Below are 21,852 nucleotides of genomic sequence, written 5' to 3'. Positions count from 1 at the left end.
AAACGATATGTAGACTGTCAAATCCAAACTGCCATAGCTTTGTTTATCAATTCAAACCTAAAAGTCCATACCCGATGAGTGTTCATAGTTTCGGAGAGTTTCTCTTCTTGAAATTTTAATACTATGCCAACTTTATTTTTAAAGTTTTTATTGTTTCATACAAACTTGGGAGCACTAACCATTTTATGGGAGTACACCACTAGATAGAGCGATCGATCACTTGTTCTACATTAACATATGAGTTTTCTCTATATCTATTAAACAAAACAGAGAATAAACACACTTTAGTCACAAATCACAATCTTTATTATGTGCATGTTTGGTTTGGCTAAGCCTATTCACATCACAAGTCACAGAGACTAATCACAATTCACAATGTTACGGTTTATATACACAATTCACAAACTTCCTCGAGAAAAGAATACAAGATAAAGCAATATTATTTTTGAAATACTATGATATAATAAGCAAAGTTTGTGAAGAAGAGCGTAAAAATATTGATGAGAAAAATAATATTGATGGAGGCAAGGAGAACGCTGTTTAATTAGATTTAAGGTTTTGTTAGTAATTAATTATGGCGAGGATAATTCGGATGCTAGCATGTCGATTATGGCACTCTTCACGTTGCCCGTTCCTTCAAATGATACTTGAAATTTGTCCCAAGTACAAGTTTTTGTTGGCATTTTGGCTCCTTTAATTTTCACTTGATTGAATCTCTTTGGGTACGTTATTATCTCTTCCTTGACGTACAGATATTCCAAATGTTGTGGTAGTATATGTTTGTAGGGTTTATTTAATATGGGAAATGAAAAGGAAAACCAAATGGATCCTCCTAATTAATAAAGGACACACGTACATGCTAATATATAGTTTTAACATAAAAACAAAAACCAGCTAAACGCCGCCACCTAGCCTAAGCGAGCTCGCTTTTCACAACTCTGGGTTTCTTCTCTCTTCTGGCGAGCTAGCCAAGGCCTTTTGTGATACTGACCACCACAAAGCTTACCAACGAGCTTCAAGTCTCCTGTATGCTCATCTATGACTCTTCTAACTATAGCTTTGCGTTCAAGATCCACACCAACCTCAAAAAGCCGCCGAGGGGCTCGAGGCTCTTCCAAGCCCTTAAAGGTTATGTACACATTTGCACTTTTGGCTTTGAGTCTCTCAATCGGCGGCTCCACATCTCCATTAGCAGTTTCTATAGCCACTTTCACAATCTCTAACTGGGACATAACTTCGGTCTTTTGACGCATCTACAATTTTGGAATTCTTTAGTATTATTATTACCAGCAGTGCCACTCGTGGTAGTATGTCATTAGTTGATATGTTTAAAACTTACATCAGTGATGGACCTATCATTAGCACAAACTGCAAGTTCCAAATACATAAAAATCCAATCAGTGGCTCGCCACTCTGATTCCTTCACCTGGCAAAGGCAACAATAATAACATAACTGATCATGAGGAGCACAACAAAACTTCATTAATGTTGTGTTGTCTTAATATATAGATATATAGGATCTTACCACGTAAAATCGGGTTTCGTCTTTTAAATCACCATCTGAGGGCCAATCAGGCAATTCACCTTTGAAGATATCATCATCAGCGAATGCGCCACCATAAGAGTGAGGTATGAAGGGCTTCTCGCTGGTCACTGTGTGCAAGTCACAATTATATTAAATACTCAGCAAGCTAAGTGAGATTTTATTATTATACTCAGGCTAGAATTTTATTGTAAAAAATAATGCAACATAAGTAAGTCACCTTCGCCTTTAGGTCTAGCAATGGAGACCCCCATATCCAAAGTGCCATATTTTTGTTCATCAACTTGAACCTGAAAGGTTTTCTCCAACGAGCTATCAGCTGGATCATGTGCAAGCAGGGTCATGTAGAAAGAGGACACACAGTTCTGTAACATGTTGAATTTTATCAGGGAAGCGAGCTTGAAGTTTGTCCCCTGACAGATGAATAAACAAAATGGAATCAATGTATATGGTGTTATATATAACAGAGCATATGTTTATAAACGTACCAGCTAGGGGAGATAAAAGAGTTCAAAAATTTTTACCTGCAACATATTGTAACGATGAAGCCCCGCCTTAGCATAAAGATTGACCAAGATAGGATAAGGATAAAGCTGACCTACGCAGTCGTAGGGAATCAGTCCAGTGATCCTTCCAATCATAGATGACGGTACTGAGACACTCTCTAAATCGAAACCCTATAAGAAGCAAAGTAAGTAAGAGAAGTAATCTTTATCCGTCATTATAACCACAATCCCTAGAAACGAACTAGGAGGTAAAATTCTCAATTCTCTAAACAAATCCCAATTTTATTATATAGTAGATAAAATTCTCTAAACAAATCAAAGAATTACATCGTTTTCGGCTACTTGATCCCAATAATCTCTCTGCAAACTGAAAAACTCCTCCGCCGTCGCCATCTTTCTTCTCGTCCTCGGGATGATGGTTGAGTTTTTCTAGGCCTTGTATATATTTATATTACACAGTATTATCCCTCATTCGACATATTCATCAATGGGCTTCAGTTGGGCCTTCACAAACACAAATCTTAAGGGCGGTTAAATTGAGTTATAATAATTTAAGTCACATATATATAGCCGACAGAGCCCTCTAGTTGAATTTGACTTATGTCATCTTTTTAGCAATCGAATGCTACCTTGGGTTCGTAACGCACATTCTCCCTTGTCATTTGTAACCATTGGGTGTACATTCGTCTTCAACAGCACCACATGCATCAAAATCAATACTCTCAATCAGTTGCGTCATCTGAATCTTCCAATACCCATAATTATGGAGATTGAGAGTTTCAGCGGTTTCATCACAGTCACAATCACAAATTGTTGCCAATTATCCATACGTGTCACAAGATCTCACTTGTTGTTGCAGGAAAAAACAATTCGTACAAAAGGTGTTTTGTTCTAGATTTTTACTATAAGATAATCTTTTAAACGATTATTACACTTATTCGGAAGTTACTCGCACGGTCGCACCTAGTCTTTTCTTAGGTTAAAATAAACATTAATATTTATTTTATTTAACATTAATATTTTATTTAAAAAGGTACTTAACAGAGTAATATATCAAGTACGTACAATGAAAATCAACAACCCTTTGAAATAGAAACACACTTTGACAAAATAGAATACATAGGCACACATTTATTTGACTATGTATATATAATGCTTCAATTATTTTGTAAACAACCTAAACTTTCACAATTTCGTCCAACAATACTTTGAAACTCTCAAATCCTTTCGTAGAGACATCTTCTTGGAGTTGTTCTTTAAGCTTCTTGGCATTTGCCTTCATCGTCTTGCCATCATCATGAACAAAAACTTGATGCAAACACTTCTCAAATCCTTCTTTCGTGAAGAATCCATTATTCACCATCATTCCAACCTTCCACACAACCTCCACTGCTCTTCCGTTGAGTCTATTTATCCGCCAAAATCGGTCTGCCGACAAACTCTCCAATACCGAGTTCCATCCACAATGTGTCACATTCACACCCGTTGCCTCGTGTTTCAGCAGTTCCACTTGGGGAGCCCATGGAACCACTATCCCTTGCTCTCTTGTCCGGTCCAGAAACCCTTTTGGTAGATGAACCATGTTCTTCTCCTTAAGCGACCAAACAAACGGCACTTTGCTCGATTCCAACCCTTGTGCTATCGCCACAAGCTCTACAGGAGGCGGTTCCATGACGGTGCCGAAGCTAATGTACGCTACAAAAGCAGGTGATCTCTTCCCCATCCAAGCAAAGCAGCCATGAGGATCGCGCACCGGTGTCAACGTGGGAGGGGGGATGCTACGAGAAACATTTCGAGCATCTCCCGTGGACTCACGGTGGCGCCCTCCGGAACACCGTCATCGACGTCGTGGACCCTGATGTTCTCCGGATGATCAGAGGAGAACAATGACGCGTTTGAGCTTGCGGTATTAAAGAAAGAAAAGATGGTGGAGGGAGCAGCAGCGGCGAGACGGCGCGTAATGGCTAAAAGAGGACTGGCATGACCGCCAATACGGAGAAAAACGCGAGAACTGCCACGTGGGAGTCTCTGATTGGCTCGGATAATTTGAACATGATTCCATGAAGTGAGTGACTATGAAGGAAGCAAACACAAAGAGGGTCATTATATACGAATATGAAATAGAGCAAGTGATATGCCTAGTGAAATTAATACTTTTGATGGTGAGTAGTTGGTACCTCTTCAAGAACGCTTACCAAACTTAGAGATAAATTGTACTTGATAACAAATCAAATTAAGCGCATATATACTTTATTTATATAGTTATACACATACACCTTTTTAGTTTTTATATAATTTTAATTTCTTTCTATAAAGTATAAACATTGCGAATAATGCTAATTGAATTACTTTAAGATCTCTCTTATAGACTGTATTTGAATTCTTTTTCGTTTTAGATTCTTGGTCAAAAGTTTTGGTCTATTTTCTAAAACCAACTTCTCTCTCTATGTGATCGAAAGTTTTCAATTTTCTGTAGATTTTTAATGCTATTGGAAAAGTCTAAATACTTTCTATGTACATCTTTTTTATATGTTTTTCTTTTGTTGTGTTGCAAAATATATTTTAAGACTTTTTGGCTCCTGAAAAAATGATGTAACTTTGTTTAGGTATAAAATAATAAGGGAAAAAAGCCGAAAATACTTCATTTATTTTTTCTTTGGACGTTTAATACTTCGCTTTTTTTTATTGGAAGAAAAATACCTCGTTTATTTTTGCTTAGTCTAAAAATACTTCAACTTTTGTATTGTTAGCAGATTCTCATCAACGATTTAACAGCCGTTACCGGCGTTACATAAACAATAAACGCTGTTAAAATTTTATCTCCGCGTGTTAAACTATATATATACAGGTTGTAAAGAATTGACAAGTTTTATTGGAATAGTCTGGTGGTATAAGAGTTGTTATTTACCGCGAAGTTCACAGGTTCGACGAGTTCACAGAATAATGTTTTTATTTTATTTTTTATTGACCCTTCTTCTTCCCCCAAACAAAAATGACAGGTTTGATCTCGACCTCTTGGCTCTTGTTGTCTCCTTCGAATTCTATATCGGTTTCAGGCTCAGACTCGTCTCTATGATAGCCACCTTGAAACTAATTCGTTATTATTCGTTTTAATCATTGAGTTTCACTTCGAATTCGATCTGAAATCCATGAGTTAATAGAACGGATCGACAACGTGAAGAATACCCAGAAAATAACGGAGGCGATGACGATGAGACTCGTGGCGGCGGCTAGGAAAGAGCGTCAGAAGCGAGAAAAGGAGAGACAAAGAGATCTGAAATCTGGATTTAGGGTTTTAGTTTTATTTGCTCTTCAATTATCAGCAAAGCCAAAAAAAAAAACGAAGAAAAAAAAATCGTTTAAGAGGTTGTTCGAACCTATTAGCCTCGAGGAAAACATACCCACTTATACCACCAGACTATTCCAATATAACTGGCTTATTATTTAGAACCTGTATATATATATATATATATATTTTAACACGTAGAGATAAAATTTTAACGGCGTTTATTGTTTATGTAAAGCCAGTAACGGCTGTTAGATCGTTGATGAGAATCTGCTAACAATAAAAAAAAGTTGAAGTATTTTTAGACCAAACAAAGATAAATGAGGTATTTTTCTTCCAAAAAAAAAAGACGAATTATTAAACGTTCAAATAAAAAATAGATAAAGATATTTTTTGGTTTTTTTCCCAAAACAATAATATATTAAAATTGAGAGCTATTAATTTTTAACTTTGTTTAGGTATCTCCTAGTCTTGACTGATTATTTCTTGAAGTGGGTTGAAGCTGAAGTGTTACGTATCAATAAAAGATTCGCAGGTCAAGACTTTCCTATGGAAGAATATTATTTGTCGGCATAGAGTAGTTCCTTAGGAAATCGTTATCGACAATGGGTCTTAATTCATCTCTAGAGACTTTGAAGAGTTTTGCTCGGATTGGGGGATAAAAGTAAGCTACTCAAAGCCCAAGTATTCTCAGGGAAACAGGCAGGCAGAAGCAGCTAACAAAATCATCTTAAGTAACTTGAAGAAGCGGTTAAACGCTCATAAAGGCGAATGGTATGACGAGCTTCAACCGGCCGGTGGTTGTGAGTAGACGAACGACGCTTCGAAAAGCAAATGGGAGAGACTCCCTTCTCTTTGGTAAAACAAATAGCGAATCTTGCAACTGTATACCCATTATTTTAAATCATTCAAGTAGGAATCTAAATCCTCAAGGAGACCAACAACATTTAGATTCTCATTATCCTTAACGACAGATAATTGCTACATCATGATCATGAGAACCAAAAGTACCATTATCACCCATCATAATAACTTTAAAACTTGTGACAAACAAATAAAGAATGTTTTTACGGTTTTAAATTGGAAAGGATAATGATCAGAGAGAGCTAGTCAAGATTTGGGAATGAGACATAACTTGTCTTCGAACTTCATCTCTTTTCACTTTCCCAGTTGTTGTCAACGGAAACTGCTTCTCCCATCGGACAAACCTCTTCGGTATTTTAAACCTGTCCAACAAGTTCATCAAACTAATAAGTATATATATATATATATACTTATAACATAAAAGATTTAAGAAAATTTTATTCGCTTAGAAACTAGATTAATTACCCGGTTAGATTCTGTGTTCTACAATGATGCTTGAGTGTCTCACTTGACAGTTCGAAACCTCGTTTGCGGTTTTCAACATCAGACCATATCCAATTCTCTTGTAAACGAACACAAGCGACGACCATCTCCCCAAGACGAGCATCAATGACGCCTATCACCACAGCAGAAACAATCCCAGGATGCTCTACTAGAACAGCTTCAACCTGCGCATTCATTCCATGTAAAAATGCACAATTTGAGGCTAATAACGACCAGTTTCTTGTATTGGAAGCTAACCTCTTCGGGGTAAACATTCTCGCCTCCAGTTTTGATTCGGCCATTGGATCGGCCTATAAGACATAAGTTCCCAAACACATCAAAGGTCCCGATATCACCTGTGTCAAGCCAAGCTTCATTGCTTCTGGATTCTGATGTTCCAACATTTTCTTGAACTAGTTGATGACCCCAATATCCAAGCATAGTGTGTGGTCCGCGCGTTAGAATTTTCCCGACCCTGGATGAATTCTCGTCGAGTTTAATCATCAGTTCGATATGGGGCGCAGGCTTGCCAACGCATGTGCCTTGCTTTGGTTGATTAACCAAAGGATATGTCACTTTCAAAGACTCTTTAGTTGGATCATGGAGAGTCATGAAGGTCAGGGAAGAGCACGCCTCTGTCATCCCTTTAAAACCAACATCTCAAAGAGTTTAGTGTCCAAAGATTCAAATAAAAATGGTTGTTTACGGAAGCCAAATGAGGAGGACTCACCATAAGCTGAGAGTATTTTCGCACATGGGAAGATTTTTACAGCTTCTTGAAGGAGTTCACTTGATAAAGATCCACCTCCATTTAGTATCTTTCTCACGCCAAGGTTTTCAGCTCCATTCTTTGTTGTCCTTCGAGTAAAAGTACTTTAGCCACCCAACGGTTTTAAAGGCTAATATTTACCTCAAGCAAGGAATTATTCATTTCTCTTTTTACCTGTTGACACGAATAAGATCGGCCATCATAGCTGGGACGGTGATGAAGCAAGTTATACGGTTTTGTTGCATAACTTGAAGGGCTGTTTTGGGATCAAACTTGGGGAGCAGAACATGGCAAGCCCCAACCATTAGCATGGCCATAGCTGATGACAGACCGCCGATATGAACTAATGGTGATGTATGCAAATACACCTGCGAGAGAAGTTGAAGAGACTCTTTACTTAGGGAAGTATTCAGCTCTATAGAGTTCATTGAGGACAAACAGGTAAAAAATGCGTACATCATCCTCACCGTAGCCAACAATAGCAATCTTAGCTAGAGACTGTGTGATGAAAGCCAAGTGGCTTATCGTGACACCCTTGGGTCTTCCCGTAGTACCTTTTCCCAATAAGAAACAATAAGAGATGGAGTAAACTGACGATTATATATTATGGTAAATACAAGAAGCAGAGGTAAAACATGTTGTACCAGAAGTGAAGCATATCACAACAGCATCGTCAGGAGCCCAAGCGTACGTTGCTAAGGAAGGAACCAGCACATTCAGTTTAAGCATCTCGGTTGTCAAAACTGGCCAGTAGTAACAAAAACAAAAAAATAAATGAAGTCACAGTTGCATCTCCTTTGAGTTTTTAAGGTACATACAAATGAAATCATACACTGGTTATGTTCATTTGCACACTCTTTAGAGGTAGACTCCATCAACACACGCCATTTCAACGAAGGTATATCTTCATTCTGAACATCAATGCACCACGAGACACATGTCTCATCAGTAACAAAAAGGACAGGTTCTACCATTAGCATTGCCATTTTTGCTTCTTTCAAGCTCTGTCCTTTCACAACAAAAGATCATCAAGAACGCCAAAAATGTGTCAGTCAGGAACTTTCTTTTAGACATACATACACAATCTAACTAAAAAGAATGTACTAAGCAGCAGATACTAACCCATCTGTAATTCAAAGGAGCAACGATTCCTCCAACCAATGCAACAGCCAATAACCACTCCAAGAACAAGTCACTGAATCCACCAAAAAAAACAAAAAACAAAGACCAAACCTTGAAAATATTATAACATAACATTCAACGGTTCAGATACAAGTATCGACAAAAATCGAATCTAAAACCCAAATTTTAAGTTCTAACTCCTTGGTTCAAATTTAATTTACGCGTTGGACCTGTTAAGAGCAGAAATAGAGACGACATCTCCGTTGCGAATGCCGAGACGAATCAGACCTGCGGCGAGGCTCAGTACGCCGTCGACGAACTCCTTGCCGGTGCGCTTCCGGTTCCCGTTGACTGTGACGACTGCGTTCCCTTTGACGGAAGCTAGCCGAGTCAAACACTGACAGATGTGAGGCCGAGAGTAATTAGCCATTTCGGAGGGAGAATGACAAAATATGAAACTCACAATCTTTTGAATGTCATCGAAGTCGAAGTTTTTACTGGAAGAAGAAGAAGAGACAGAGACTTCCATTGATGACGTGGCAGTACATGTCACCGCATCGACGACCTCTCCTTATCTTTTATATTATCTCTACGACGACGAGAATCACCGTTTGCGTTTTTAGTTGACTACACAGTCCAGGCCCAATTGAAAATGGGCTTTACTATATATTATTCAACTTTGTCACCACCGCTTGATTCTTGTCTCATAATTTTTATTCAATTTGTTTTTCAAATAAAATCTGTTAATTTCATTATTGCTTTTAAGACATAAGCATTTTGATGGATTCTTTTGATAACACAGAGGGCACCACTTGCTACCCTTCTGGAGGTATATAAGGTTGTATGGGCAAGCAAACATAGATTTTGTTTACACGCTTGGGAATATCTGTAACTTTCTCCCTATTCCCAAAACATTGATTTGTCGTTAGTGGCTATTTTTAAGATTTGTTCCATTACTGTAATACTTTTGGGTTAGTTAACTATAGAGTGTACGTAATACCAGTAATTAATGTGGCTGTTGGTGAAGAGATGTTGTTAAAAATGTTGTAGTTGAGGGGTATTAAATTCAGATTTTATTGTGGGCTTTCAACTCAAAATCAATTGGCAATGAGTGGAGAGGTCCTAACCCTTTATAGATTAGTTAATCCTTTCACATCTTTCCTATGTGGGATATTTTACACTAACACCTCCTCCCCCTCCCCTCTCACGCTCAAGCATGACCATCTGAAGCGTGGACATATGTGGGAACAACATCCACGGGGTGGCCCAAGAGACAACCTACTCTGATACCATATTAAATTCGGGTTTTACTGTGGGCTTTCAACTCAAAATCAATTGGCAATAAGTGGAGAGGCCCTAACCCTTTATATATTAGTTAATCCTTTCACATTTTTCCGATGTGGGATATTTTACGCTAACAAAGGGTGTAAAATGTTGAGTCTATAAAACCATGTATATATTGGCGTAAGTAAGCAGTGTATAATGTGGCTGTTGGCGATAAGATGGTTGTAGATAAATGTTTTAGTTGAGAGGTGTAAAATGTTGAGTCTATAACGCCATGTATATGGAAAGTTTGCAGAATATGTTTTCTGTGGAAGACAAGATCGAATGTTCTAGGGAGGAACTATGGGGTTTAACCAAAACATCTATCATTATAATCACAACTTAAAAAAAAGCATCAATAGGATGATTACCTGAAGCAAAGACATGCAACTCTCTATCTTGGCCTTTTGTTTAATCTAGAACTGGCCACGATCCTACATATCACCAAACCCACTAGTCGAATATCTTCCTTGTATCTAATTAACAAACTTTGAATCTCATTTATATACAACTAGTATTATACTCCGTGCTATGCACAATTATAAATTTGTAAACAATATTGGTAAAAAAAAAATAGGCTTACCAAAAAGAAGGAGTATGCATCAAAATCATTAACAAATCATTGTGTTTGGTAATGACTCCTCCTTTCCTTCTTTCCGGGTATCTTTGGCAGAACTGACTGTACTATTGAATCACAAATCTTAGTCAGCTCCTCCTCATCCTTCTCATTCTGCTTCTGCTTCTCAGCCATCTCATCCTTGTCCTTCTTCTCCTTCTCCTCCACACCATCATCCTTTTCAGCAACCGCAGAAATAGCCTTCCCATCCAGCTCGGCATCTGTGTCAGCATCACCAAGCTCCTCCTTCAAACCATCCTTGTCCTTCTTCTCCTTCTCCTCCATACCATCATCTTTCTTATCAACCGCAGAAATAGCCTTGTTCTAAGACAATGCAAAGATAAAAATTGTATCTTTTATATGTTGAGAAGTTGTTTTTCGATTTTTTGTTTTCAAAGACTTGATTTTTCTTTCATCATTTGAATGGAAGAAGTTTGACCATCTGAAAATCGGTTTAATTGCAATTATCCCTTCTATGTATATGCAAAAGAACCACAATTAACAAGATCTTTAAATTCATATTACTTGATTTTTTTTTTCACAAATAAACGTTAATGCGATATAGTTTGACTAACACAATAGATGACAAGTTTGGGTTGAGTGAAGGAAGCATTATTTCGTTAATAACTTACTTCCAACTTTTACAATAAATGGAAGTGAACAAATGTGAACTAAAAAAAAAAAAGAAGTGAACCAAAATTTCTATTTAATCATATACACAAAAGTAAGATTTCATTCTCTCCTTATTGATTTAGCATTTAATTTCTAAAAGTAATAATTATATTTAAAATGTAATAATGTACATTAATTTATACTTTAAATCTACACTTTACTATTAAATTGTAACTGAAATCACATAAATTATGAATTGAGTATTGTTTTCATTCATTTCATTCAAACATACTATAAATTATAATTGTAACTCCTCTAATTAAATTATTTTAGAAATGTAACTTTCATTCCTTGAATATAACATGTGGTATACCGTAATATTGTTTGTTTATTTTACATAATTGTAATTTAATAAACTTAATTAGATATGCCTAATATTCAAATATCGATGGTATTAACAAAATATTGAACTGATGATTTACTAACAGTCAATGAAATAATTTTTAATTTATATTAATACTCAAACTCATCCCGCTAGATATCCAAACACAATTTTTTTCTTTGCTTAAGTACAACATGCACGTTTTTCAAAATCCAAATAACGAAAAATGCAAAAAAATATAGTACCAAAAATCTTGCTAATCAAGTATACATTATCTTCAAAATATTTTAATTTTAGAATTGTTTACATATGATTCAGAAATAAATTATGAAATATGATAATTCTTTTTATTTTTCTTTTTTTTTTGCAGATAAAACGGACAAATAAATTGACGTAAAGATTAATTTAGGATTTGTACATATATTTTTATTGTTAGCATTAAATATTGTAATAAATTAAGGAGATATTTAGGAATTTTACAAAACAAATTTTTAATGAGATATTGCAATTAGTTGTTGATTGATTAAGGAAATATTTAGGAATTTTTATTCTGCACAAAATTTTGGTTTTAAATTTTATTTTATAAATTAAAATTAAAAATATTTAATGTCTAAATAAGTGTCAACTTCAGTATTTATTTCATAAATATCTCAAAATGTATATATAGATTTATAGATCATTAGATTGCGTCAATTTATTGTAAGTATGGAAAGGTTAAGCAAAATTACTTGGCATACAACTTGGAAAGAAATAGTTTCCACCTCGATATATATTGAAACAATTATTCCTATAATTTCTAGATATTTCTTTATTTTCAATTATAAACAAAAAAAAAAGCTTTCAAAGATTCTTCTTCGGTTCGTTGCTTTCAAGAAAATAGAGAACCTTGTATATCACTCAACTATAAATTCTAGTTTCTTGGTATTTTACCTTTTTTCTACATCAATCTTTTTTCTTAAAGCTTAGTAAATCACTATAGCTAATTAATATTTAAATCGATGACAGAAACACACTCTCGAGAGTGGTCGTATTACAACAAACAATCGAGTTCTTTTTTACTTTCTTGTAATAGTTAAATAACCCCGTGAATTTAGGGCCAATCTCCGACAAAGAAACTCACGAGAATAGTTTTTTAACAAATTCAGACAAAGCACAAGAGTCGAGAGAGACTGTTTCCCTAAGCCAACGTGGAATAAAGAAAGAAACTTTTTTTTGTCGTGACAACGTTGGAAACGACAGCGTTTACCGTTGTTGGCATTGTTTGCAATTGGACAATGAAGAATACGCACACATCACGGACACGGGATGATCATAACTTTTAAAAACGAAGCCGTTTCGTCGTGTTTGGATTCTCTTATATAAAGCATTCCTTCACGGGAAGGTCTTCTTGCCAAATCCAAGTTGTTGTAACTCTCAAGCCTAAGACGAAAAAAAAAACTCAAAATCACAAAATGGTTCCACCGTTTATTATGTGTTCAGTCATTATCTTGTTCATCGTCATAGAACCAACGACCATAAACGCTAGAGAATTACGACCTTCCGATCACGGTCTTGAGTACTACTACGAACCAACAGGCGAGTCTCAATCGGAGATGACCACATTCTTCGGACCACCTTCTCCAAATGAGCTTACACCACCGACGACATCTTCTTCATCATCATCATCACCACCGTCTAGTAGCTCGATATTGCCGAGTGCGGTGAAATCCCCACTAACGACGACGAAAACGTCATCAAAAGTTCGAGACAATGATGATGATCACGTGATGAATCACGTGCTGGTAGTGGGCAGCTTGGTGTGTGGACTCTCCGGTGTAGCTTTGATGGTCGCTTCTGCTCTCATTTATTTTCTTGGTTACCCGAAAACACAAAATGCCTCTGTTAATTGTGATCACATTCATAATAACAATGTCACTAATACCAAGTAGAATTCATTGTCTATATAATTCGCTCATTTGATTCAAGAGAATAAAGATTTTTGTTGTTATGTGAATCATTATTATTGTAGAAAACAGTTACTAATAATGTATTTGGATTATTGGATTTATTTTTGGTCTTTTTGGTTATTGTGAAATTATTTGAATTGGTTCGGTCGGTTTAGGAACATTTCGTCAATTTGGTTCCGGTTTTGCTTAATTAATTAATTAATAGGAGTGGCAAATCAATAAAAATTAAGAAGTCTGTGAGAGAGCGTCGCGTCAGTTGGAGGAGTCCAAAAGAGGGAGAAGCTTTGGCCTTTGAAGAGATTCAAAGGATCGTGTTTGGTGCTGCGCTTACTCTATTTATTTATATATAAAAACCCCATAAGCTCATCATCATCTTCTTCAGTCAATCGATTATATTGAATCTGAGTACTCCTCCTTCCTCCCATTCATCACAATGTCTCACTCTGCTGTGGTGTCTCAGGTCAGATCCCCACTCTTTTTTTTTTTTTTTTTTTTTAGTCAACGATTGTTTTTAAACTCTTGATCCTTGTGATTGAGTATGGCCGTAGAATTATTGAATCGTGTTACTGTTTCCTCTTGTATGTTTCCGGAGAATACGAGGGAACTTTTTTGAAATAGATTGATTTGGTGGTTTTTATGATCTTTGATCTGGGTTTAAGGCTTTTGTTTTACTTGATTAACGATCTTATAAGAAAAAAAGAGAGTTTTTAATCTGATGGAGTTTGAATTTTTGTTTTTCCAATTACAGGCTGGTGCTGTCTCAGTTTCAATCGGAAACGAACGTTCTCTTAGAAGATCCGTCTTCAAGGTGATGATGATGCATCTCAATCTCTCTTTTTAACATAAAGATTCTAGCTTTAGCTTTGTTTGTTCTCAAGGAAAGTAACCAGGAGGAAGCCACAAAAAAAAAAAAGTTTGTTTGATTCATTTCGTTTGAGTTTGGTTGAATCATGGCTTGCTTTTTGCTTTACCATTATTTCATTCTGCAGCAGAACAATAGCATAAGCTTTAACAGCAAGTCATGGTCGTCTTCTTTAGCAATGAACCAGAAGACAACAAACGTAAGAGATGCAAAACGGTACACCAACAGGACAATATGTATGTCGGTTCAACAAACGAGTAGTTCCAAGGTTACTGTTTCTCCTATTGAGTTGGAAGACCCCAAGGATCCTCCTTTGAACTTGTACAAACCCAAGGAGTCCTACACTGCTAAGATTGTCTCTGTGGAGCGAGTCGTTGGTCCAAAAGCCCCAGGAGAAACTTGTCATATTGTCATCGATCATGACGGTAACCTTCCTTACTGGGAAGGACAGAGTTATGGTGTGATCCCTCCTGTAAGTCATGTCCCTTGTCCTGTTACATGGTTTCGTTGTCTTCAAATTGTTACCACTATTCTTCATCTCTTAATTCTATTAATGAACTGGATCTTGTGTGTGTAGGGTGAGAACCCGAAGAAACCGGGAGCACCACACAATGTTCGCCTTTACTCGATTGCATCAACGAGGTATGGAGATTTCTTTGACGGCAAAACAGCGAGTTTATGTGTACGCAGAGCTGTTTATTACGATCCCGAGACTGGGAAAGAAGATCCTTCAAAGAACGGAGTCTGCAGCAACTTCCTCTGTGATTCAAAGCCCGGAGACAAGATTCAAATCACTGGTATGTGAACTAAATCACATACATAAAGACCCCTTGTGATAAGAGTTCTTAGTTTACTAAATATACTTTTTCGAAACCAGGTCCATCAGGGAAGGTAATGCTGTTACCCGAAAAGGATCCAAAGGCGACACACATAATGATAGCCACAGGAACAGGAGTGGCTCCTTACAGAGGCTACCTACGTCGAATGTTCATGGAAGACGTCCCAAACAGGACATTTGGCGGCTTAGCTTGGCTCTTCCTAGGAGTGGCTAACACCGATAGCCTTCTATATGATGATGAGTTTACCAAGTACTTAAAGGACCATCCGGAACACTTTAGGTATGATAAGGCGTTGAGCAGAGAGGAGAAGAACAAGAAAGGTGGAAAGATGTATGTGCAGGACAAGATTGAGGAGTACAGTGATGAGATCTTCAAGCTATTGGACAATGGAGCTCATATTTACTTCTGTGGGCTTAAAGGAATGATGCCTGGGATTCAAGATACGCTTAAAAGAGTTGCAGAAGAGAGAGGTGAGAGCTGGGACTTGAAGCTTTCTCAGCTAAGGAAGAACAAGCAGTGGCACGTTGAAGTCTATTAAGCCGCCTAAACTTTAACCTTTCTTTTAATATGTCTTTGCTGTTTTTGATTTTGATTTAAGAATCGTAATAAAATTGAAATTGATGTTGTTCTATAATATTCAAACATTGATAATATCTGAAATTTGTTGGTCTGACTTTGGTATATTCTCAGAGAATATAACAAATGAATCATTTATGTAGTGATGATACATCAAGAAACGACGAAACGTATTATTTATTTTCATGTGCTACAAGTCTACAACAATAAAAGCCAACCAAAGGTTATAGAATATTACATAAATATTCGAATCGATATGAGTCACATAGCCTAATGGAGTTTTATATGAAACTCATTTTATAACAAAAATACAAAATCATCGGTTTACCACAAAAGTATTATTCTAAATCTTAAACAAACTTTTATAAATATAAAAATAAATTTTATTTTTTGAATTAAATATATAAATAATTTTAGTTAGAAAAAAAATCATATTTGTATTTACCTTCGTATACTTGTTTATAATAAGATATTTTTATATATTATAACAATTATTAAAATAATTTAAACATAAATTATATCCAACCAAAACTTTTGCCAAAATACTCATCATTATGAATATTATTATTGTCAAATTTTAAAACTGTTACACAACTTATTCACAAAATATTTTACATGCAAATAATTCATCAAAGCAACATCTAATTAGTAAGCATGTATAATTTTACTCTATGTTTTACCATTTAAAATATGTTTTTACACTCAAAATTATTTTATTGTTAAAGTATGCTCTTTATCACCACCTATAAAATACCTTCTGAACAAATTAAACAAATTTTATGTTGCTTTACTTTTATTTTGACATAATTATAGTTTTTATAATTACTAAAATTGCTTTGTGACATAATTTTTTAACCATGAATTTTTTTAATTCCAAAGATACTTTGGATGAACAATTGATGAAAATTATCTACTGAGAAAAAGTTAATATAACATAATAAAAATTAAAATTTGAAAATTATAATTACGATGGTATATATACAAGTCTTAGATAATTCAAATATACAAAATAGAAACTTTATAAACAATCCAAAACATGACATATGTCGTAATCACGTTAATGATCGACGACCTATTTACTCTTCATAAGCATCACATTGTACCAAAACTACTTAAAACTATGACCTCGTCTCAAATTTCTCGAATCATAAATTCTCAATTTATTTCTAGCTGAATTCAAAGTTCTCATATATTTCATATACCTGGGTTTAAATGATTTACGAACCAAATCTGATAGAAAACTACATAAATCCGGTTTGAAACTAATTTTAAAACGGTTTACCATTCCAACTTCCCAAATTTGAAAATCGCTTCTCAATTACTCGATCAAGCTGCTCTTGTTTCAGTACCGGAATCATCAACATTATTCAGAAGAGAAAACTCTAGATTTTAACCAGAAACATCAATCATCGACTAATCTTCCAAACTTATAATGTTAATAACTGTAAAATCACTTTTGGAACCTCCATCAGTGTCTTCATCCTTGATTAAATTAGCAGGATTTATATACTTTGATTCCATTTCATTACATCTGATAGTTTCCATTCTAGAACCCTCACGAATCAAAGACCCATTCAATAGATCAGCAAAATTATATCGAAAAAAAAATCAAAGATCAAAGCTTTCGATATAAACATATAATATTATTTTTATAAACATTTGGGCCACAACAGACCAGTCCATTAGCCTAATTCCTACATTCATAGAGAGCGAGAATTGATTCTTGTGTGATGGTGCCTTTTACAATTAGACTTACCAATGACCACTGCACTAAGGTCACTTCACAAACATAATTTTTATGTAGATATAATGTTTTTTTTTTTAATTAACTGTCATATTACGTTTCAAAAATAATAATTCTTTTGATATAAGTTATGTTATTTTTTTAAAAAAAAATTATTCACTATTTAATGATTAATAATAATATGCATGCTTAATGAATTATTTTTTTTTGTTTATACATGTCAATAATTGAGAAAAAATGTATAACATAATTAACATACAATGGAAAATATATTAGTTTTGTTAATTTTCTTTTTTGTTTTTAGAATTTTTTGAATATATGAACATGTGAATTTTAAGTAGATTTAATGTTATTTTCTTAATTAGCTATTTTGAAAGATAATTATTTTTGACATGTGTCAACATTTCATGAATATACTTGACACATGTTAATATCTGATTTAATATTTAATCGTTAAAATTGATACATATCACGATCTGGTAAATTTTCAATTTTGATTTCTGATTGTTAAACTGACATATATGACTATCTGGTGAGTTACTAACCTTGAAAACCAAGGTTTATATAATAAGACTAGTATGCATCAAACCAAACCGAGATTAGTTTGTTGTCTCTGGAATTCGAACAAACGCGAACCGGTTTCGCTATCGATGACTCACACAACAGAAGAAAATACAAATAAGTCACTCGGGCAGCGGGTAGAGGGTAGGTCCCGTGAGAACTCGTGGACTTGATGAGTTAAGTGAGAGACTTCGGTCAGCAAATTCAGATCTGCCCGGAATCATCTGCTACGTGCAATCTGAAACGCTTCTCTCTTTCTCCACTTGTACGATCGATATTGCGTCCGCATCAGTTGTTACAAACCCTGCCGTTTTCTTACCTGCTGAAGCGTTAAAACGTCATGATGTTGTAGACTGATGAAGAAGGACGCTCTGAAGTTTAGAGTATACTAAAACTCGAGTTAAAGGAAGAAAACGACACTGTCTCTCTTTCTGTTCTTCATTTTTCTTCTCTTCTTCAAGAAGAGGCTCTAATCTACATACAAGATTGCAGAGGTTTTTTTCTATATATTAAATTAGAGGTAAGTTACATATATATAATTTTGGTCAATCATGGTTTAAGAAATTCTTAGCTTTTGACTTTTTTTTTTTTGTTATTTGGGGTTAGAAAATGGCTCTGTCGTTTTAGAATTTTAGTCAGATTGTAAGAATTACAGGGTTTTTTTTTAGTTCTGAATTGGTTCCTTGAAATTTTTATTTAGTATACTTCTTGACTTGTTTAGTTTGAACTAAGAGGTTAATGGTTTTGTGAGGATATGATAATTCTGGTTCTTGAATTTATTTAATAGGTTTTCAAGAATCATATATACTTACTCTGTTCTTTGGAACTTTTCAGAATACTGCTTTGGACATTAAGCTCATGAGTCATGACTTCCTCAATCCATGAGCTGTCTGGTTTTGCTCTCTCTGTCTCTCTTTCTCTTCTTTATTCCCCATTTTATGTTTATATATCTCTTATTTCATGTTAATTATGTTTTCAGAACTTGATCCATCGTTTATGTTCTTGTGGTTTGCTGTTACTGATTCTTGGGTTGGTGCTCCCTTGTTAAGTTTGGTGTATATTCTTGTCCAGGTAACATTGTAAGTCATGAGAAGCAAGAACAGACAGATTCTCAATTCCAATCACCAACTCCTCCTGGAAGAAATTATGAGTCAATGGCTACAAGTTTAGTCTACTCAGAGCCGGTTCCTCCTCCTCACCAGGGGAGTACACTTCCCATGGTAAAAACATCTCTCAGCTGCCATAAAAACGCAAACTGTTTAATCAGAACTATATCTTTGGTTTAGTTTCTTGCACCTTTCTTACTCTCTGTAAAAAAAAAAAGATATGTTTGATCACATATCTCTTGATTAATACTAAAGAGTTCCATCAATACTTAAATATGCCAAGTCTTTTTGGACCCCTTATATTTGAAGCTAATTCGAGTTGCTCATCATTCGTGGCCTTAGACGTTCTAGTTGATAAATCTACTTATTGACGCCATTACCATCACCTTTCTGCATTTTCATACAATATAGAAGTAACGAATTTTGTTTTGTGTGTGTTTGTGTATTGTTAATACTGAAGGCACCTGGACAATACCCATATCCAGATCCTTACTACAGAAGCATCTTTGCACCGCCTCCTCAACAACCCTATGCCGGGGTATGGTGTATTAACTACAACGAGTGTTCTGGTCCGGATTAATGTAGTGAACAGTTCGATGGTTAATGCTAACAGGTTATTACAAATCATTTCAGGTACATGTACAGTTAATGGGAATGCAGCAACAAGGTGTTCCTTTACCATCTGATGCAGTCGAGGAACCTGTTTTTGTAAACGCAAAGCAATACCACGGAATACTGAGGCGAAGGCAATCTAGAGCAAAACTTGAATCGCAGAATAAAGTCATCAAGTCACGTAAGGTAAAATACTTTTTTCTAAAACTCATGTTTTGCTATGATTCCTTACTTCATTTGAGTAAATCTTTAGAGTGTACCTTGCAGCCATATTTGCATGAATCTCGGCATTTGCATGCGATAAGACGACCAAGAGGATGTGGTGGCCGGTTTCTCAATGCCAAGAAGGAGGATGAGCATCACGAAGAAAGTCATGAAGATAGTTCCAACCTTAGCTCTGGTAAATCCGCCATGGCTGCTTCGAGTGGTACATCTTGAGAAGGTCCCTACACGAAAAAGCTTTGTTGTATTTTGGCTCTGTGTGGTCTCAGCTCATCTATGTCTTTTAGTGTATGATATATATACAAATATTTGTAGAAAAGGTTTAGGGTTCTTGGGAGCAATTAGGTAAAACGTGAAGTGGGTTTTTAGACTTGTGATTATTAAAATAAAACCCACTAAGGAAGAAAGGAAAAATAAATAAAGGGAAATGTCATGATGTTTTAGTTAAAGATACAATGCTACTGATATTATTGTTTTGTTGTAAGAAAATTTTGGTAATAAAACGAAGAATGGAAGAATCCACAAACAATGTGACATCAAGGGTTTTGGGTTTATTGCAATTTATGTAAAACTACAAAATTTGTTGCTTCACAAAAAATCATGTATGAACCACAAGTTTGTTGTATATGTTAAAGCAAAACATCATAAAGTAGCACTCGGATTGAAATAATTACTAATTAACCTAGAGATGGAGAGGAACTGTATTATGATGTTGAAGAAAAAGCAATGTTTTGACTTTTAGAGATCAACATTGTCACAAAAGATTTGACATTCGTATTTTAAAAAATTAAAGGAGAAAAAATTAAGCCCATTTTCTTCTTTTCTAAATTATTTCCTATCAGTAAAGATCATCCATATTATTTTTTTACGAACTATGGAGACAAAGGCGAAACTTAAATAAAATTTATGTGTACTTTCTGTTTGCTAATATGATATTTTTATGATAATGGATTACGATGTTTTTTTCATTCATAGTCAAACACACAAAAAGATCATGTATAATATTTTTTGGTTCTTGACACATGTCGTGAGTTTTATTAAGAGAACCTTGGTTTGTATTGTATAGTTTCCAGTTTCCACAGTGACACACATACATAAAAAGTTAGAGACAATCACTGGCGTCAAATAAAATAATGAAGCTATTAACTGAAATGTATAAAAAACAAAGTACTCAAAATAAACTGTAAAGAGCTCTATAATGTAGCTTTTTAGTGGCGCGAGATATACTCTCCTACGTATAAAGTGTGTTAATAATTGATTATAGATAGTCTTGTTCTTTCTTAAACAGAAAAGAAGAATTTAATATGAAAGAGCTTTAGTAACACGATTTCTATCTTTACGAAGTATTTGATTAAGATAATAGTAATTGTTAGTAGTAGTGATACAAATTAAAATGCAAAAAGAAAAGACAGGGTAAAGTGGGTATATATATCTGCGAGACTGCCATGTAGGAAATCGAAGCGCATGCACAAAGTAAAGAACTCATGATGAGACTTCACATGACCTTCTTCTACATCCCTTTTTATTATTTACTTACTAGACACTTCCGTATTTAATGTGTGTATTTATATATTGAATCTGTATTCCTCCTTTACGAACATGCATGTATATAATATTTTCATGATGTCGTTTTCGCCAAGATAACAAAAAAAATATCGTGATTATAGATTTGGTGCTTGCCGTACATGTCGATATTGGATGTAGTCAGTATGTTTAGCTTGTTTTCTTATGTTTTTTTTTCTGTAGGATTGAGTGAGGCGTGAGACCAACCGTTCTCTGGTTAAACGGAGATATTGGGGGAAGGAGAAGCAAACCACATCCACATGTATTGCGACTGACTCCATTTTGTATTTATCGTTGGGGATATATATTTGGCAT

The 21,852-nt window shown here is 35.1% G+C and overlaps 6 protein-coding genes across 8 annotated transcripts; 3 read left to right on the top strand and 3 right to left on the bottom strand.

The window, feature by feature from the left end:
* On the bottom strand, positions 771-2,473 carry LOC104741654 (UPF0725 protein At1g23970). Its single transcript, XM_010462552.2, has 6 exons — positions 2,377-2,473; positions 2,068-2,220; positions 1,764-1,956; positions 1,526-1,653; positions 1,340-1,426; positions 771-1,253 (listed from the first exon to the last, which is right to left on the bottom strand). The coding sequence occupies exons 1-6, from the start codon at positions 2,440-2,442 to the stop codon at positions 909-911; spliced, it is 972 nt and encodes a 323-aa protein (XP_010460854.1). The 5' UTR covers positions 2,443-2,473; the 3' UTR covers positions 771-908.
* On the bottom strand, positions 3,227-3,890 carry LOC104743651 (UDP-glycosyltransferase 78D1-like). Its single transcript, XM_010464706.2, has 2 exons — positions 3,883-3,890; positions 3,227-3,827 (listed from the first exon to the last, which is right to left on the bottom strand). The coding sequence occupies exons 1-2, from the start codon at positions 3,888-3,890 to the stop codon at positions 3,227-3,229; spliced, it is 609 nt and encodes a 202-aa protein (XP_010463008.2).
* LOC104741653 (2-succinylbenzoate--CoA ligase, chloroplastic/peroxisomal-like) lies at positions 6,261-9,130 on the bottom strand. Its single transcript, XM_010462551.1, has 10 exons — positions 8,804-9,130; positions 8,574-8,646; positions 8,284-8,455; positions 8,096-8,194; positions 7,908-8,005; positions 7,626-7,819; positions 7,413-7,540; positions 6,941-7,326; positions 6,665-6,867; positions 6,261-6,561 (listed from the first exon to the last, which is right to left on the bottom strand). Exons 1-10 carry the CDS (start codon positions 9,100-9,102, stop codon positions 6,432-6,434), a joined length of 1,782 nt encoding a protein of 593 aa, XP_010460853.1. The 5' UTR covers positions 9,103-9,130; the 3' UTR covers positions 6,261-6,431.
* Positions 12,887-13,553, top strand: LOC104741652. The gene has a single exon (XM_010462550.2). The coding sequence runs from the start codon at positions 12,958-12,960 to the stop codon at positions 13,432-13,434; it is 477 nt and encodes a 158-aa protein (XP_010460852.1). The 5' UTR covers positions 12,887-12,957; the 3' UTR covers positions 13,435-13,553.
* On the top strand, positions 13,683-15,826 carry LOC104741651 (ferredoxin--NADP reductase, root isozyme 2, chloroplastic-like). Of its 2 annotated transcripts, none has more exons than XM_010462549.2 (5): positions 13,683-13,912; positions 14,201-14,260; positions 14,445-14,786; positions 14,892-15,111; positions 15,192-15,826. In XM_010462549.2, exons 1-5 carry the CDS (start codon positions 13,886-13,888, stop codon positions 15,689-15,691), a joined length of 1,149 nt encoding a protein of 382 aa, XP_010460851.1. In that variant the 5' UTR covers positions 13,683-13,885; the 3' UTR covers positions 15,692-15,826. The 2 variants fall into 2 exon arrangements, with proteins under 2 accessions (XP_010460851.1, XP_010460850.1); XM_010462548.2 differs by having other exon boundaries at positions 13,685-13,912; positions 14,442-14,786.
* Positions 18,445-20,423, top strand: LOC104741650 (nuclear transcription factor Y subunit A-7). Of its 2 annotated transcripts, none has more exons than XM_010462547.2 (6): positions 18,445-18,554; positions 18,869-18,922; positions 19,106-19,254; positions 19,601-19,678; positions 19,774-19,938; positions 20,020-20,423. In XM_010462547.2, exons 2-6 carry the CDS (start codon positions 18,916-18,918, stop codon positions 20,188-20,190), a joined length of 570 nt encoding a protein of 189 aa, XP_010460849.1. In that variant the 5' UTR covers positions 18,445-18,554; positions 18,869-18,915; the 3' UTR covers positions 20,191-20,423. The 2 variants fall into 2 exon arrangements, with proteins under 2 accessions (XP_010460849.1, XP_010460848.1); XM_010462546.2 differs by having other exon boundaries at positions 18,869-18,927.

The sequence above is a fragment of the Camelina sativa genome, chromosome 14 (assembly GCF_000633955.1).
Source record: "Camelina sativa cultivar DH55 chromosome 14, Cs, whole genome shotgun sequence".
Classification (NCBI taxonomy): domain Eukaryota; kingdom Viridiplantae; phylum Streptophyta; class Magnoliopsida; order Brassicales; family Brassicaceae; genus Camelina; species Camelina sativa.
This window is presented reverse-complemented; position numbering and strand designations above follow the sequence as displayed.

Coding starts and splice junctions, on each gene's coding strand:
- LOC104741654 (XM_010462552.2), bottom strand. CDS start 2,442: ATGGCGACGGCGGAGGAGTTTTTCAGTTTGCAGAGAGATTATTGGGAT. Junction 2,221..2,376: donor ATCAAGTAGCCGAAAACGAT/GTAATTCTTTGA, acceptor TGCTTCTTATAG/GGTTTCGATTTAGAGAGTGT. Junction 1,427..1,525: donor ACGAAACCCGATTTTACGTG/GTAAGATCCTAT, acceptor TGCCTTTGCCAG/GTGAAGGAATCAGAGTGGCG.
- LOC104741650 (XM_010462546.2), top strand. CDS start 18,900: ATGACTTCCTCAATCCATGAGCTGTCTG. Junction 18,928..19,105: donor CTCAATCCATGAGCTGTCTG/GTTTTGCTCTCT, acceptor ATTCTTGTCCAG/GTAACATTGTAAGTCATGAG. Junction 19,255..19,600: donor AGGGGAGTACACTTCCCATG/GTAAAAACATCT, acceptor TTAATACTGAAG/GCACCTGGACAATACCCATA.
- LOC104741653 (XM_010462551.1), bottom strand. CDS start 9,102: ATGGAAGTCTCTGTCTCTTCTTCTTCTTCCAGTAAAAACTTCGACTTC. Junction 7,820..7,907: donor TTGGCTACGGTGAGGATGAT/GTACGCATTTTT, acceptor CTTCTCTCGCAG/GTGTATTTGCATACATCACC. Junction 6,868..6,940: donor AGAATGTTTACCCCGAAGAG/GTTAGCTTCCAA, acceptor ATGAATGCGCAG/GTTGAAGCTGTTCTAGTAGA.
- LOC104741652 (XM_010462550.2), top strand. CDS start 12,958: ATGGTTCCACCGTTTATTATGTGTTCAGTCATTATCTTGTTCATCGTC.
- LOC104741651 (XM_010462548.2), top strand. CDS start 13,886: ATGTCTCACTCTGCTGTGGTGTCTCAG. Junction 13,913..14,200: donor ACTCTGCTGTGGTGTCTCAG/GTCAGATCCCCA, acceptor TTCCAATTACAG/GCTGGTGCTGTCTCAGTTTC. Junction 15,112..15,191: donor AGACAAGATTCAAATCACTG/GTATGTGAACTA, acceptor TTTCGAAACCAG/GTCCATCAGGGAAGGTAATG.